Source organism: Stegodyphus dumicola, chromosome 10 (assembly GCF_044657685.1).
Source record: "Stegodyphus dumicola isolate Sdum_Otavi_A_Nest chromosome 10, ASM4465768v1".
Taxonomy (NCBI): Eukaryota; Metazoa; Arthropoda; class Arachnida; order Araneae; family Eresidae; genus Stegodyphus; species Stegodyphus dumicola.
This window is the reverse complement of record NC_140777.1, coordinates 102453915-102469178: the sequence shown is the minus strand read 5'-3', so window position 1 is coordinate 102469178 and position 15264 is coordinate 102453915. Positions and strand designations below refer to the sequence as shown.

The 15264-nt window shown below is 35.0% G+C and overlaps 1 protein-coding gene across 11 annotated transcripts in view; it reads right to left on the bottom strand.

Moving 5' to 3' along the window:
- LOC118190586 (uncharacterized) overlaps positions 1-15264 on the bottom strand; it is a 228101-nt gene that overhangs the window by 36188 nt on the left and 176649 nt on the right. For all 11 annotated transcript variants that reach the window (XM_085825327.1, XM_085825338.1, XM_085825331.1 and 8 more), the window contains 2 exons: positions 9756-10016; positions 2541-2705 (listed from right to left, as the gene is read on the bottom strand). In XM_085825327.1, the coding sequence (XP_085681453.1) occupies positions 2541-2705; positions 9756-10016 (426 nt within the window). The remainder of the gene's footprint in view (positions 1-2540; positions 2706-9755; positions 10017-15264) is intronic.

Genomic DNA, 15264 nt, shown 5'->3' with positions numbered 1-15264 from the left:
GCACTCACCTTCAGTTCTGCAGTAGAGGACTGGCAATGTTTTCGCGTGTGGATATTACCAGTAAATTTTCTCTTTTTATTTTTACTGCCAGACGATCGTTTAGGTGTCAATCTACATTCTATCGTATTCATATTGATCTTAGGAATGACTTTTCAATATCAATATTTAATTATATTATTAAATGAAGGGAAATATAAGAAGAAATCTATCACAGAATACAGAACACGTTGTAAAATTCGCAAGCAAAACAAACTGAATGAATGAGTAAAAGTTAAAGTTAATATATTTCTTTCTTCTTCTAGAAAAAGCAATGAGAATTAAATAATTATTAAATATATCTATTTCCAAGCCATCACAAGAAAAAAAATGTTAGATTGCTTTTATAAACGGAATTTATGGCCACTCTTCACGAGCGCAGCTGTAAATATCCAGCTGTCAAAACAGGTAAACAGACGCCTCGATCCTGGCTTTTGAAAATTGGGCTTCGGTTCTTCTTCGATATCTTTCGTTCTAGTGGAAATTTTTTTATGCGGTTTGTTTTAAAATGTTGCTATTAGTTAGCTCTTTAATATAAAACAATAAAAAAAAGATTTTTTTTACCCTAAAAGGGTACCTGACCCCTTACATGCGGATATCCGCAGCAGTTTCGGCGCCTTGCTCTCGTAGAGTTTCTTCTTCGAATTCTTTCAGCATCTTGTAGGCTTCGGCGTATGGATTAACATTCCTCAAAACTGCATCCAACTGTCTCAGCAGTTCGGCATTCAGGGCAACATTTCCAAATATGTTCATTCTCTGCCTGAGGGCGTGATACAAATCTAAAATGTACAGCTGAGCATACTGTTCTTGAACGGCATGAGGCGGATGAAAGTGGCTCGTTCGATGATATATGGCACCATGAATCCTGAAGCAATAGGGACCCGAACCCGTAGGCATTTAACGATTTAAACCTAATTTATTAACTCCTATTCCATGAGCAAGCAATCATAAATATTGTGAATCTGTATGATTGTTTATATAAATCATCCTATCACGTTCATTACTGAGGAATAATTTTTTAACAACACGAATTAATCATCATGGACTGCGTGCGCGTCATTTAGGGTTAGCGTCCGCTTCAAAAATGCATTCTTAAATCTCAAATAGACCGTTCGAGTCCCACATTGGGCGAAAAATCATAATATTAATGATAAGAAGCCAAAATGATAAAAAGCATTATATTCAATTCAAATTACAACATAACCAAAGGCAAAGAACATACGAATTAGGCTTCAAGTTTATTAAATACCAATAGGTATTTATTTCATCTCCATATGATGCCTTATTTCATTTTTCGAACCAGCACCTACAACGAAACAACATATAGTTGATTACTCCTGTTTAACTTTTAAAGCCGAGGTTTAATGAAATGTATCTCCTCTGAGTGACTGTCACGAAATGTATTAAATGTGTTCTGTAAAAATCCTTTAAACTAAGACTGTTCTGAAAAGTGGTTTTCAATTAGTCTTTACACGTTTCAGCAATATATTAAATTTGAAACAGCAAGAATGCATCGAAGTTTAGCACTAAATAGTGATCATAAAAATGGAATACTTTTGCTTCATTAAGTTTGTTTTTTCCAATTCTGTTCTAATATGCAACATAACAATTTGCAAAGCTCATAATGATTCATTATTAATTTGCCGTTTTCGTCAAATTAAACCAATTAAATTTAAATCTAAAATAAAATAAAAACCAAAATATCATGGGTAATATCATGAATTTAAAATCTCGTATTTATTGATTTCAAACCGTTTCGCATATAATGCGTATTCCGGTTATTGGACTACATACAGTGCTTTCTTCTAACTGCTAGACGTCAAACCAGATATATACGGAGTGAAAATCGCTATAGTTTTTACCCATGGTGAAGAATATAACTACTTGATCTCAATCAAAGTTACATAGAAAGATTTAGATTCAAATCGTAACTTTAGCAGGAAGTCTCAGAACATGAGCACTTCCGGTAGTCCAAAGATAACAAGTTCCAACTTAAAGGAGCAGCCTCCCAGTTGAAAACTCAATCAAAACACACATTTTCGCAATTATATTTAGATACACGAAGTGCAAAAGTATGTCCATTTCGCTTGAATATCATAAAGTACTAATTCCTAAAATCTTCAGCATTACCCCTCTAAAACTGACCTCAATTTTCAGCACACGAAAATAATGACGCTTTATCGTGACCAATGTGGATTCTGATGCTCCGAACAAAATGGAAAAGCAGAGAAGAAACATCCATAATAATAATAATAATAATAATAATAATAATAATAAATAATTATTTAATGCTTATATAATAAATGGTAAATTTTTATATTTAGTCGTTTACTTGTTTTCTATTGCCAATAATATCTTGAGTAATACAAAAAAAGTATTTTTGAAACATTTTAGGATCAACAAAAATAATATTTCCTGACTCTCTAATGGTTGGCGACACTCTTTTTTGGAAACAAATGAAACAAGAAATGTATTGCTGCTTTATAGTATATCGAAAATATTACCTTTTCGGATTTCAGTATCTTGTGTAGTTTCACCTTTGGAAACATCTTTAGTATACTGTATGAAGACTTCTCCATAGTTCAGTGTACCTGTCTCATCAAGTACTCCATACATATTTCTACCATCACTAGGGTCTATTGAAATATTAGCTTTAGATTTCAGTTTTTCTGAAAGTATAATAAGCCATTTAGTAGATATATTAGAAAAACCTGAATAATGTTATAGTATCAATATTGAAAACTTTATGAAGTGAAACCCCCCATGGCAACCACCTTCCCTAGATATACCTGTAAAAGAGACCAATATTCCTGAGAATATATATATTTAAAGCATTCATAATTCTAAAATTGGTTTCAAAGAAAACCGATCTCCAGCTAAACCAGTTAAATACATTTACTCGCACTGACTAAACACCTTCTTACTTTTCGTATTAACTGAATAATTTCCAACATATGCATAGTAAATACAGTACGCACCGCTTAATGTAATCACGCTTAATGTTATCATTTGGATATTATTATTGAACTGCTGAAGTCCCGCCCGTTTGAATACAGAAACATGATGATGTATCTTCCACGCAAGTGCGAGAGTACACCTGGCAACACCGACTGTAGTACAGAATTAAGCGCTAGCGAATTAGAAAAAAGGTTAACAGGGTTTGAAACTATCTCATTCGATAAGTTAATTTTAGTTTTTCAACACTGCGTTATAGAATTCAGTTCTAAGTTTGTTGCGTGACATAAGGAATGAAATCCGACGCCCAGCCGGTATAGTGGTTAGCGTTGCTGATTGCCGTGCCGAAGGACCTGGGTTCGAATCCCGAAGAAAGTACAGATGTTTGTAAATGTACAGTGTCGCTGCGGCATGGCGGCAATCTAAATATGCGGCAGGTCAAAAGTCCTCTCATGTGGTTTGGTAGAAAGGGAGAGGGATAGGAGACCCTCGGACCCCCTGGGTGCTCTCCATCAAAATTTGGGGCAGAACTGAGCTAAATCGCACTGTTACCTGAAAGGTGCTCAAGGCTTATTACGCTCCTTGCCACGAGGAATTTCGTGGACTTGGGCTGACTACGTCAGACGAGTGAGCTTAAGCAACAACAAACAACAGCAATGAAATCTATTGCGTTTATTAGGGAATTCTTTAAATTAACTGCGTTAAGAAAATAAGGTTCCCTGTGTTTAAGTTTGCGATGTTCGATCTTCAAAAGCTTTCAGGTTTAGGAAATGATTCCAGGTTTATTCTCGATATGCAGATAAGTAGAGTGCCAGTGTAGCTGTGGCTAATTTGTAAACATAACTGTAAATAAAATTGTATTAATGTCAAAAATTTCAGAACGATAATTTTATTTTGTCGTAATTGACTACACATTCTATGTCGGAGCCCATTGCAGTCAGGTGTGCAAAGAAATTATTAGCAAACTATAAGAACATTTTGGGAGACGCGGAAAACTCCATTAAATTGCCTGCAATGCAGATGCGGAAACATTCTGCGTTAAATCGTCTGCAATGTAGACGCGGAAACGTTCTGCGTTAAATCGTATGCAATGTAGACGTGGAAAAGTTATGCGTTAAATCGTGTGCAATGTGGACGTGAAAAAGTTATGCGTTGAATTGTTTGCAACTATATTTGAAATAATTTTATTTTGTGTATTATGAATGTTATGACCTATTTTTATTGACTTGAGTTATTTGTGATTGTTGAGTAGAGTTATTTGTGATTGTTGAGTAAAGAGGGGTTTTTTTTTTTTTTTTTTTGAAGGATTTGTCAGGAATTCTCATAAATGAGTAGATTTTGAGTTCATGTGGGTCAGTATTTAAAGGTACAAATGAATGCTGATATGTTAAGAAAAAATGTGCAACAGCTCATAGTGCTTTCACCAGAATGGCTAAGGATTTAGACGAAGAACACAATAAAGATGATCAGGCGGATAAAGTCGCATTAAAAGATAAGATTGTGAAGTTAAAAATGGTAATTGTTGAGTTGAAATCTCATGATTCGGAGACACTAGTTTGAGTAAGGAGAAAACCGCTGAAGATGATATAGAAATTGAAAATATAAGATGCGAGGAATATTCAGAAGAATTTATCACGCTTAGTCGTCGGGTGAAGGAAACAACAGATAATGCGGATGACCGTAGTGTCAATACAAACAAGTTCTAACACGGATAGTATCATAACTGCTTCGAATGAAAAACGGTACAAATTGCAAAAACTCAAATTAAAAGACTCGATGGGCAATCATTACATTTTGGGGTCAATTTGAAATAAGAAACTGATGTTGTTGACATTTTGGGGTCAATTTAAAATAAGAAACTGATGTTGTTGACATTTTGGGGTCAATTTAAAATAAGAAACTGATGTTGTTGACATTTTGGGGTCAATTTAAAATAAAAAACTGATGTTGTTGACAAGTTCCATTATTTGGCTCAATCAAAGTTTCCAGTTCTCATGTACAAGGAACTCGTAACAACATTTTAGCCAAGTGTTACTATAGAGCTAGTCTGATATTTTAGAACTGGAGACAGGCCCGCGCCGACAAAAGGTGCAAGGTCGTGCGGCGCACGACGGCGCCGAGTTAAAAAGGCGCAGTTCAATCATTAAAACAAGCAGTTCGTCTCGCTGCCTGCCTGAACAGGAAAATTCTTGTCTTATTTCAACGTTCTCCGGGGTCGACTCAGGTAAAATCTGGGAAGGCCACGAGTGTTTAAAATCAGTCTCCACAAGACTGAAGTCATCGCTGGCGATGGTTTTTTTTTCAGGTTCGGCAGGGACCGCATGGTACTCTCTTGTCCGTTCCGTGGTTGTGGTGGAGCTATATAGTCAGATATTCATGGCTGTCCGTGGCGAAACAGCCATGTCGATGGAATTGGCGAATTCAGCTAGCCTTTAAACTGCTTGTTTCCAGTGGAAGCCTGGAGCCTGAAAACTGCATATTCATTTCCTTCCTTGGTTTTCCACTGGGGCCGTCTAAAGCCTAGATCTGTATAGCATGACGTAGTGTCAGCAGGCCGGATTGGCGGCCCGGTCCTTCTGACAGTATTTAAGTGACTTCGTTCTGCTGTCCGGGGAGGCCCTTGTTGATGGCACATGTTTTTACCATCCCTCCAGAACGGGGACGTGGAATGTGAGTTTCTAAATACTCCTGTCGACTCAGCTTAGTCTTAGCTCGTCGGCTCGACCGATAGGCTTGCGGCCTCTTGGATCGCCTCTAAGAGTTGAGGCATTTAATTGTGTTAAGGTAGCCTCGACCTTATCAGGTTTGAGTGCCCCTTCCTCCTAGCACACTGTCTTATTTGACCGAAAGTTATAATTAGGACAGGAGTTCGTCTTTGGTGTTCTCTTCTGTCTTATTTGAAGGTGAAAATACTTGATGCCAATGCGTATGTAAGGGTAGACGCATTCGACAAATTGCTGAATCCTTATTTTGTGTCTACTTTTGCAATAGTAGTAATTTGTGCAACATTTACCTTTTTTGTATTTACTTGTTGTTATTGTTTTTCTACATAAAAAAAGGTTAGTGCAGTTACATATTATGTTAAACTTAGTTTAACTTTTTAATTCGGAAAAGCAACGATTTGAGCATAATTACTCGAAAACTGTTTCTCATGTTTTAACCATTGTTGTTTTCTTGACCGCATAAATTACTAATATTTAAACCATTCTCCTCTAAGGTTTTTTAATAAAAAAATGTAGTTCGTCCTCCACTGGTCGTATCTGTTGTAACACAAAATACTAAAAACTTTTCTTCAATACTCATGTCTGTATTTTCTAAATTAAGGTACCTCATACAAATTGATATCTGCTCTTGATGGCTCGCATTAGGGGTAGAATAAAAAAAAAAAATAGAAAAATCCTTTGCTGTTTGACATTGTTTAGAATAATTTGCTTTATATTATATTTATTTATATTTACAATAATTTGCTTTTATATTATCCCCTAATAAGCTTATTTCTTTTATTTTGAATTTTATTTCCAAGGTAATGAATGTAGCATATTTTTTAGTTTGAATTTTATTAACATATACAGACATTGCTAGTGTTAAATTTTGTGATCATTTCTATACGGTTTAGAAAATTATTATATCTTTCGAATAATTTGTTACTGGAACCACTCTCGTTTTTTATTAAATTTGAAATTCCGAATTAATAGGTTTACTCTTTCGTAATCATTCTAAGAAATCGGATAACTCTTTCGCCAGATTCGAGAAAAGTATATCTAAAAAAATTACGTCTCTTTTTGTCTTTTGGGAAACTGAAACTGGAAACCAAGTTTTGGTAATATCCAGAACAATTTTCTATTAAGGCTTGAACTTGGGATGGCAATAAAGGACTTAAGCAGAATCCGGAATCATCAGGCACAGGCAAATGCGTATTTACTGCAGATATTGTAGATTTCATTAGTATTTCCTCTGTTTTTTCCGACAGGCTGGCATTGAAGTTAAAGGTAATAATTCCCAGCTGAAAACACTTTCCAACTCTTTCTAATTATTAGGTTCTTTTGGTAATTTCAGTGGTAGCTGAGACGTTAATGGACAACTAGTACGAGTAGCGTCAGGTTGGGTATTCTTTAGGTTTGGGAAAAACTGAGTAGTTTTAAAGTTTTGGCTTATTAAGTCTTCCTCTCACCTTCTTGTTCTTCATTACATTCTAATACTCAGACAGTTTTTTTCTTTTTTTTTTTTTTTTTTTTGTCTGTTTTTCTTCCGAGATCTGAGGAAAAATGAAAACAGAAAAAGTGGAAGTAAACATAAAAGTAGAAAATAACTATTATAAGAACTGCGTACACCGCTTCTTGAAAACACTCAGAAAGTCACTGTTTGAAATATTTTACTTTACTTCTGAAAAAGTGAGTATATCTTAAACCATTGCTTGGAAAATATATGAACTATTAGATCCATACTAAATAATTCAAGGAGGTTGTGGTACTCGTTTGTTTATTAAAGTAAATAAATCAAATTTACCTAATGAAATAATTAAGCATTTTCCTTCGGTTTCCCGTATAGCTAAAAATCGGAAAATGGGCAATTTTTGATTTCAGAATACCTTGTATATTTTTATTTCACTTCAAATCTCAAATAGATATATTTTAAATTCTGTGGTACTCCGTAAGTATGTCAGTTCTTTGTTCTCGAAAGATAACAATTTTTAGTTTAATAAACAAATGCTTCATGTAAAAAAAAATTCCGAGTAATTATGTTTAATTACGAGTAATTCTGAATTAAAAAGCTAACCCAAGTTTAACATATTATGTAACTGCTCTTACCTTTTTTATGTAGAATAAATATAACATCAAGCAATCACAAAAAAAAAAAAAAAAAAAAAAAAAAAAAAATCACGGAAAAGATAAATGTTGCACAAATTACTACGATTTCAACAGTAAACACAAAATATCAGGACTAAGCAATTTGTCAAACGCGTCCACGGCTCCCCCTGTACTCACTCTTGCATACGCATCGGCATCATGTATTTTCGTTCACATATATTTACAAGATCAGCTCATCTTATGTCTAAAACTGCAAAAGCATTAATTGCTAAAACTCAAAGCAATATACACACTATAGATCTTATGCATGAACTGCAGTTTTGCAAACTTTTAGAGGAAATATAGCATCGCCGGTTGAAACCCCCGCCTCTGTATCGTTTCTCAACAACATAACGGTGTGCAGAAAAGAATTTTGGATATATCCCTAGATATCAGCCCCCCCCTTTTTTTTTTAATCACAGTTTGAACCTTGTCGTAAACTACGCCGAGAACAACAATTTATTCAGTGCAAACTTATTAGATATGGATATTACTTCGTTTTGAATTTAAAAATAATAAGTAGTGTTCAGCAATATTTGGTATCCAGTGCGTTTAGTATATTATTTCGCCTCGCTTGCAGTGTTACTTTTTTATAACATCTTGCTGTTGACTAATGCTCACTTGTCTGCCCTATAGTCAGCCCAAGCCCACGAAATTCCTCGTAGCAAGGAGCGCAAGATACGCCTGTCGTTGGCAACATCCTTCATCACCTTACCTGAATTAGCTCAGTTTCGCCCCCAGTTTTGATGGAGAACCCCCTGGGGGGGGAACGGGTCCGAGTGTCTCCCACACCTTTTCTTCTACCAGCAACTTTTCGAGAGGACTTTCACTTCGCATATTTAGATTTCCCCCATGCCGCACGGACGTTATACATTTACAAACATCCATGTCTTCTCCCGGATTCGAACCTGAGCCCTTCGGCACGGTAGTCAGCAACGCTAACCATTATACTGGTTGGACGGCTTTCAATAACATAAATGTTAGAAATGTTCAATAAATATGTTTAAGTGTGGGTTTTAACAAAGCACAAAATGTTTGCATATTTAGACAAAAGTTAGACTTTATTTTTTTATTTTTGGTTTTTTAATTAATTTTTTTTTAATATCGTTACTACATAAAGGCGCTCGCTAGACATTTGCACGACGGCGCCGATTACGCTTGGCGCGGGCCTCACTGGGGATAGTGAAAAATCAGAAATGCTCTTGCCGCGAATCGAACTCTCGGACCCCCCCTTCCCCGCGGTGCTCTTTCTCAAAATGGGACAGGAATGCCCAGCTAGTGCGGCAGGATTATGGCAGTATGACCAATGGTGAATTTCTGATGTCCCGCCGGCTTCTACGTGTACTTGTACCTTACCTGATCTTGTATTGCTACATGGACATGCTTTTAATTACGCCACAAAAAAGCACGCGATAAAGAAGGATAACATTCTTTACAAACTTACTTCTGCTTAAATCTAAATACTTGTCGCTTCTAAACCCATTCTGATGCAAAAAATGAAACAAGAGACAAATTGTAACATAAATAAAAACATGTTAACTAAAAGAAATTTTACAAATCAATCATATCACAGCTAGCTGATTTTATAAAAACCTTTGGCTTTTATTCTTTAACACAAAACCCTCGCAACACAAAACCCTCGCAAATGTCCTCGCAACTTTAAGTTCCTAAAAGATTAAAAATTACGAAGCCGAGCTTTGATTAGAGCATTTTGGTCAGAATTAATCTCTTTAATAATAATAATGTATCTTGCATTGAACACATATCTGAAAATAAATGTAATAAAAGAGATAAAAATTTGCATATTAAAAATCCTTTCTGAAAATTTCTAACGTAAAAAAATTCTATTCATAAAGTACCTCTCTCAACATTTTATCTAAAATTCCTTTACGTATGAAAAAACATAAATTTCTTTACCACCATAATGTCTATGCAGTGCCAGAAGAAGTGATCGAAAAAATGGCTCTGTAGTCAAATAGATGCCAGAACCAGTCAAGTCTTTGTAAGGGAAGAGTGCAGATGGTGTTTCAGACATTAAAAATGCAGCTGCCTTCTCTTCTTCAAAAAGCATTTCCATTAAAGCATTTACCATCTTTTCTTGTAATTTTAAAAAGGTTCTATGCCTTATTCCAAGATCATTGAGGATGGTGATGATATTTCTGTTAAGCTGCAATTTAACTGTAAAAGAATAAAATAAAACAGATTAAAATAAAATAATCATTTACATAGCACACATTAGTTTTACATAGAAATAATTTCCCATTAAAAAAGATTGCAATAAAACAAGGATTTATAGCGCACACGAGTTTTGCAAAGAAATAATTTCTCATTGTAATTTTTCTCACATTTGAAGGAACATTTCTTTCAATGACTAGAAAGCTGAAGATGCGTGATAATACAATAAAACACTGTATTATCTACTCCAACAAAAGTATAGAAGGTTATATACAAAATAAAATGGTTTCTCAGTCGCTGAGTAATTAGCTGCTTATGTTAAGCACTTATATGAATTATTTCGTTTCCTATATTAACAACTGAAACAACCAGAGCTCTCAGATGATACAAAAAACTATTCAGTGGAAGATGCAAACTGAATATAGCCAATGATCACGCGTTATGTACAGAATTTGTTCGAGTACGACGATATCTAAAAATTCTTATAAGAAATTCAATTTTAATTTTACGCAGATTTTAATTAAATGACCTCTGCAGTTTACGAGACGATTTGATACAGATCTGTTCAGCGCAAGGAAACTAGGTAACGTTTGTAAAGTTTTAGTTCACCGAGAACTATAGAGATGGGAAAATGCTCCGATACTTCTCTAAGAAATTCAACAAGTTATGAGCAAAACTTCTAAAACTGCTGGATGCTGTGGTTTCGTCGAAATGTTTTAAAACATCTGGAATCAAAAAGGAAAACTTGAAACTTTATTCCAATTTGATATGAATAAAAATTGTTACAAAGAAGATAGACAGCTATAACTTAGAAGAATGCAGAACTCTCCTTATCACGGAAAAAATACGCCATACAGACAAAATCAGCTGCAAAGTAAATGAGTGATCACCTAACAGAAAACTCAGCAACGAAAAAAAAAGACAGAGAATCTTCATTCAACTGGTTCACAGCTCTTCACAAGCTTCTGTTTACATGATTGCTTATGAATAGATCAAATCTTCCAGAACCTTTCAGAAAAATCGCTCCCAGTGCTTCGAAAGCTTTTAAAAATATAGCAGGTTAGCAAGAAATCCCCAGACGTCATCCGTTTACAGAGAAAAATTATTACCGGAAACAGGTACAGAGGTTTTTTTTCCGGTACCTCTGGTTCTACTCTAGTTGTCTTTGTAAAATTAATACGAACATTTTTATGTTAATACTTACCTGTAATTTCTATTTCTTCCCTCAGCCTTCATCAGAATGCAGATTGGGTAAAATTTAAGTAACAAGAAAATGGGCAAGTTAGAGAGAAAGAGCTTTATCAACATACCAGACAGTAGTTTGTTTTCATGAGCCTTCCATCTGTTTGCTGATCTACGCTGGTATGTGATAATAGTGCACAATCCTAGAGCTCGCGAGTAGAAGCTGGGTTTTTAAACTTTGAAGCTATTATATTGTAGATATTTAACATTCGCATTTCTGAGACCTCGCAAGTAGCGAAGGATAAGTTTCTGTTAAATTTTTTTAGTTGTATATAAGACACAGTGTTAATAAACCTTTAGCTAAGTTTTACATTTTATTCGTATTCTTGGAAATTCTAGGTAAGTGCGAAGACAAAAATTAATCCGAAACAAAGGAAAGTTAACAGTTTGTGTAGTCACTAAGTAATTATGTTTAACCTTATATCTTTACAATTCTAACATCAATCCACTCAAAATTTAAGAAAGTCTACAAAATAATATATGAATAAGAAACTTAACACTAAGTAGTCGGAAAGTTTTAATTTAAATAATACACAATGAGTAAATGAACAATTACCTTATAAAATACATGAAAAGAACAAGTAAATGTCAGATAATTTTAAATGGTTATATACTGTATCACAACTAAATCTACATCATAAGAAAATCTTTCAGATCTACGAGTATTGTATAATGTAAAACTGCACCAAAGAAAAACCGCTGGTGTCTTCTTCAAATCAATTTAAGAGAATGAAATCTGCAAAGGAATATACCAAAAAGTTTCAAAATTTTGGATGGAAGAGATTTGCGTTGACCTGTATTTAATATATTTAGCTGCGCTATGACCAAAAGACACAGAGGTGAAAACAGAAAAACAAAAAATTGTTTTCTGATAGTTAAGAACAATTCGAAGTCATGTAATACCTACGTATTAGACAAGGAATAAATGGCAACTTTTGCGCGAAGCAACCGATTTTCAAGAAGTACTTTGTCATAAATTCGATCCTTTGATCAATTCATCTTTGTCGGTTCGTTTCTATCCACTTATGAATGTTATTAGTCAACTCTATTTGCAGGAAATAAACTGGGACACTTATGCAGGTTTAACAATAACATGAGCTATATTTTAATTTTGTAAATACAGTTTAATTTTTCACAAAGTATTGCTTAAAAAAAAAAAAAATGTTGATTTAAAAAAAAATGATAAAAAACTAAAAATCTGATATGTTTCAGATTTTAAATTACGTCCAAAGGGGCGTTTTTTAACATTTTGTGTGTTACCTTTCTTTATTAAATATCATGTTCCTCGCACTTAAACCATAAGATCCAGTGCAACAGCAATATCGCAAAATAGTTTTAAAACGAGCATATCTTTAGAATTTCCGATACAGAGACTCACGCGCTGGAGATAAAAATGTTTTTTCTGCACAACGTTGCCATTGCTCGCTTTGAAATCCTTGAGTTTGTTAATCAAAAATTCGTCAAAGTTTTAAAAAATAGGAAATCGATCATAAAACAAATTTCAAATTTCAAATTTGGTCTTCCACATGCTCATATTCGTTGGAGGATTACGTTATTCAAAATTCGATGACTCTATGTACCGTTGTTTTATCACAATACGAGAAATATACATACATTTATGCAGATTTTTCATTATTTAATTTCTTCAAATATAATGCAGGACTCTAACATTTTGTGGCAACAGTTTGAAAAGTGAACCGACATTTATGAGTCCGCAGCAAAATGCCAAAACGAAACTAATAGTCCTTCGGGATTCAAATCCCTTTGGACTAAAAAAAAAAAAAAAAAAAAAAAAAAGACAAACTCTACTCTCGGAATACAGCCAAACTACTTTCAAATTTTTTCTCACGAGCATGCCGTCCTTCTCGCATCAAGCACGTTTCTTCTTCTCGTTGCCAGATATTTTTTCCTCTCCTTTCAGATAAACTATTTTTTCACACGAGCATGCCGTCCTTCTCGCATCAAGCACGCTTCTTCTTTTCGTTGCCAGATTTTCTTCTCTCTCCTTTCAGCTATAAGTCGTTGGCTTTCAGCTATAAGTCTGTTCTTCCGGCAGGTTTGGTCGGTAGCATAGAGTATGTGCATGACACGCCCCTGCCAAGAATGAAATTTGTCCTTTCTTTGGGACGTATTTCATTAATCAATATCCAAGCAAATTTTCTGTACATTACTTTTACACAATACCAACCTCGTACAGTATTAAATAAAACAAAACAGAACAAACAATAAATTATTACAATCATACAAAAAACAATCAAATTATATTACTCATATCATATCTGATCTAGACGTGAGAGTGCATCTGCACTTTGGTGCTGGATACCTGGCCTATGACTAATCCGCAAGTTCCATTTCTGCAATGCCAGAGCCCACCTCGTCAATTTGGGACTTCGAGGAGTAGTTTCATTCAAATATCTGAGAGGGTGATCCGTTATAATTTCTACTTGAGCCCCATAGATCCATTTATCAAATTTATTCAGACCAAATAAGACTGCCCAAGCTTCCTTCTCAATGCTTGCCCGATTTTTCTGAGTTTGAGAAAGCTTTTGACTTGCAAATGCAATAGGACAATACTTATCATTCTCGTCTATCTGGGTTAAACAGCAACCTACCGCCAAATTGGATGCATCACAATGGATCTGAAATGGCTTTCCTATATTTGGTGTGGCCAGAGATGTCACTTGGCACAAAGTATCCTTTAATTTGTTAAAAGCATTCTGTTCCAACTCCCCCCATAAAACAATATTGAGTTGCCTCTTCTTCGTCAACTCTGTCAATGGTGCCGATATTTCTGCGTAACTGGGAATATAAGATCGATAAAATCCCATTAATCCTAAAACCGATCTCGCATCATTTTTTGTGACTGGCCTGACGAGTTTTCTAATTGCTTTGACCCTTTCTTCATCAGGACCATGCTTGCCTCCTCCAATTATATGCCCCAAATATTTCATTTTTTTAGCTGCAAAAGTACATTTGTCCAAACGTACAGAAAATCCTAATTTTTTTAAAGTGTCCAGAACCAGGAAAATGTGTTTCAAGTGTTCCTCAAATGTTTTCGAGAAAATCACCACATCATCTATATATGCCTGAGCATAATCACTATGACTCTGAAAAGCACAATTCATTTCCTTCTGGAATGTCCCCGAGGCTCCTGATAAGCCGAAAGGCATTATTCTCCACTGGTACACTCCATTACATGTTGCAAATGCAGTCAAAGGTTTGCTCTTTTCATCCATTCGGATTTGCCAATACCCTTTTCGAAGGTCGATGCTTGTCAGCCAGTTTGCTGCACCCGCCACAAAAATCAATTCCTGCATGTCTTTCATGGGAAATGTTGGAGTTTTCGTTACAGCATTCAATGATCTAAAATCTATACACATTCTAACTGTAGCATTTTTTTTTCGCCACAGAAACTATAGGATGAGCAATTTCTGACTCAGAAGGTTCAATTAATCCTAATTCTAGCAACTCACGTATCTGCTCATCTACTGCTTTGCGGTATGCCATGTGTATTCCATAGCAGTGGGGTTTCTTCCTAGTAGCAGTAGGAATAAGTTCAATCTTGTGTGTACCTACTCGTGCTGGTTGCACTGGACGTGTAAATAATGTTTGATATTTCCTCAGTAGCCCTAAAAGTTTACTCCTTTGGACTGAATCTAAATTAGACATTTCTAATCCTTCCAGAGATTCAGAAAAACTCTTTTCTCCCTTGTTGACAGGTATAGATTCAATTTCCCCAAACTCTTCTTCCCCCTCCAAGATAACATTTACTGCTTGGGATCTAACTACATAAGGTCTAATCTTATTCTGATGGACATGTCTTTTGGTCCCATCGGGCATTTGTACTACAAATGAGTGAGAACTTCTCTGTTCCAATATATTTGCAGGACCCTGCCACCTAGCATAAAGCTTGTTATTAGAATCAGGAATCAAGACTATCACCTTATCTCCCACCTTAAATGTTTTTATGGTAGACCTTAAATTATGATAGTGTGCTGTCCTCTCTTAT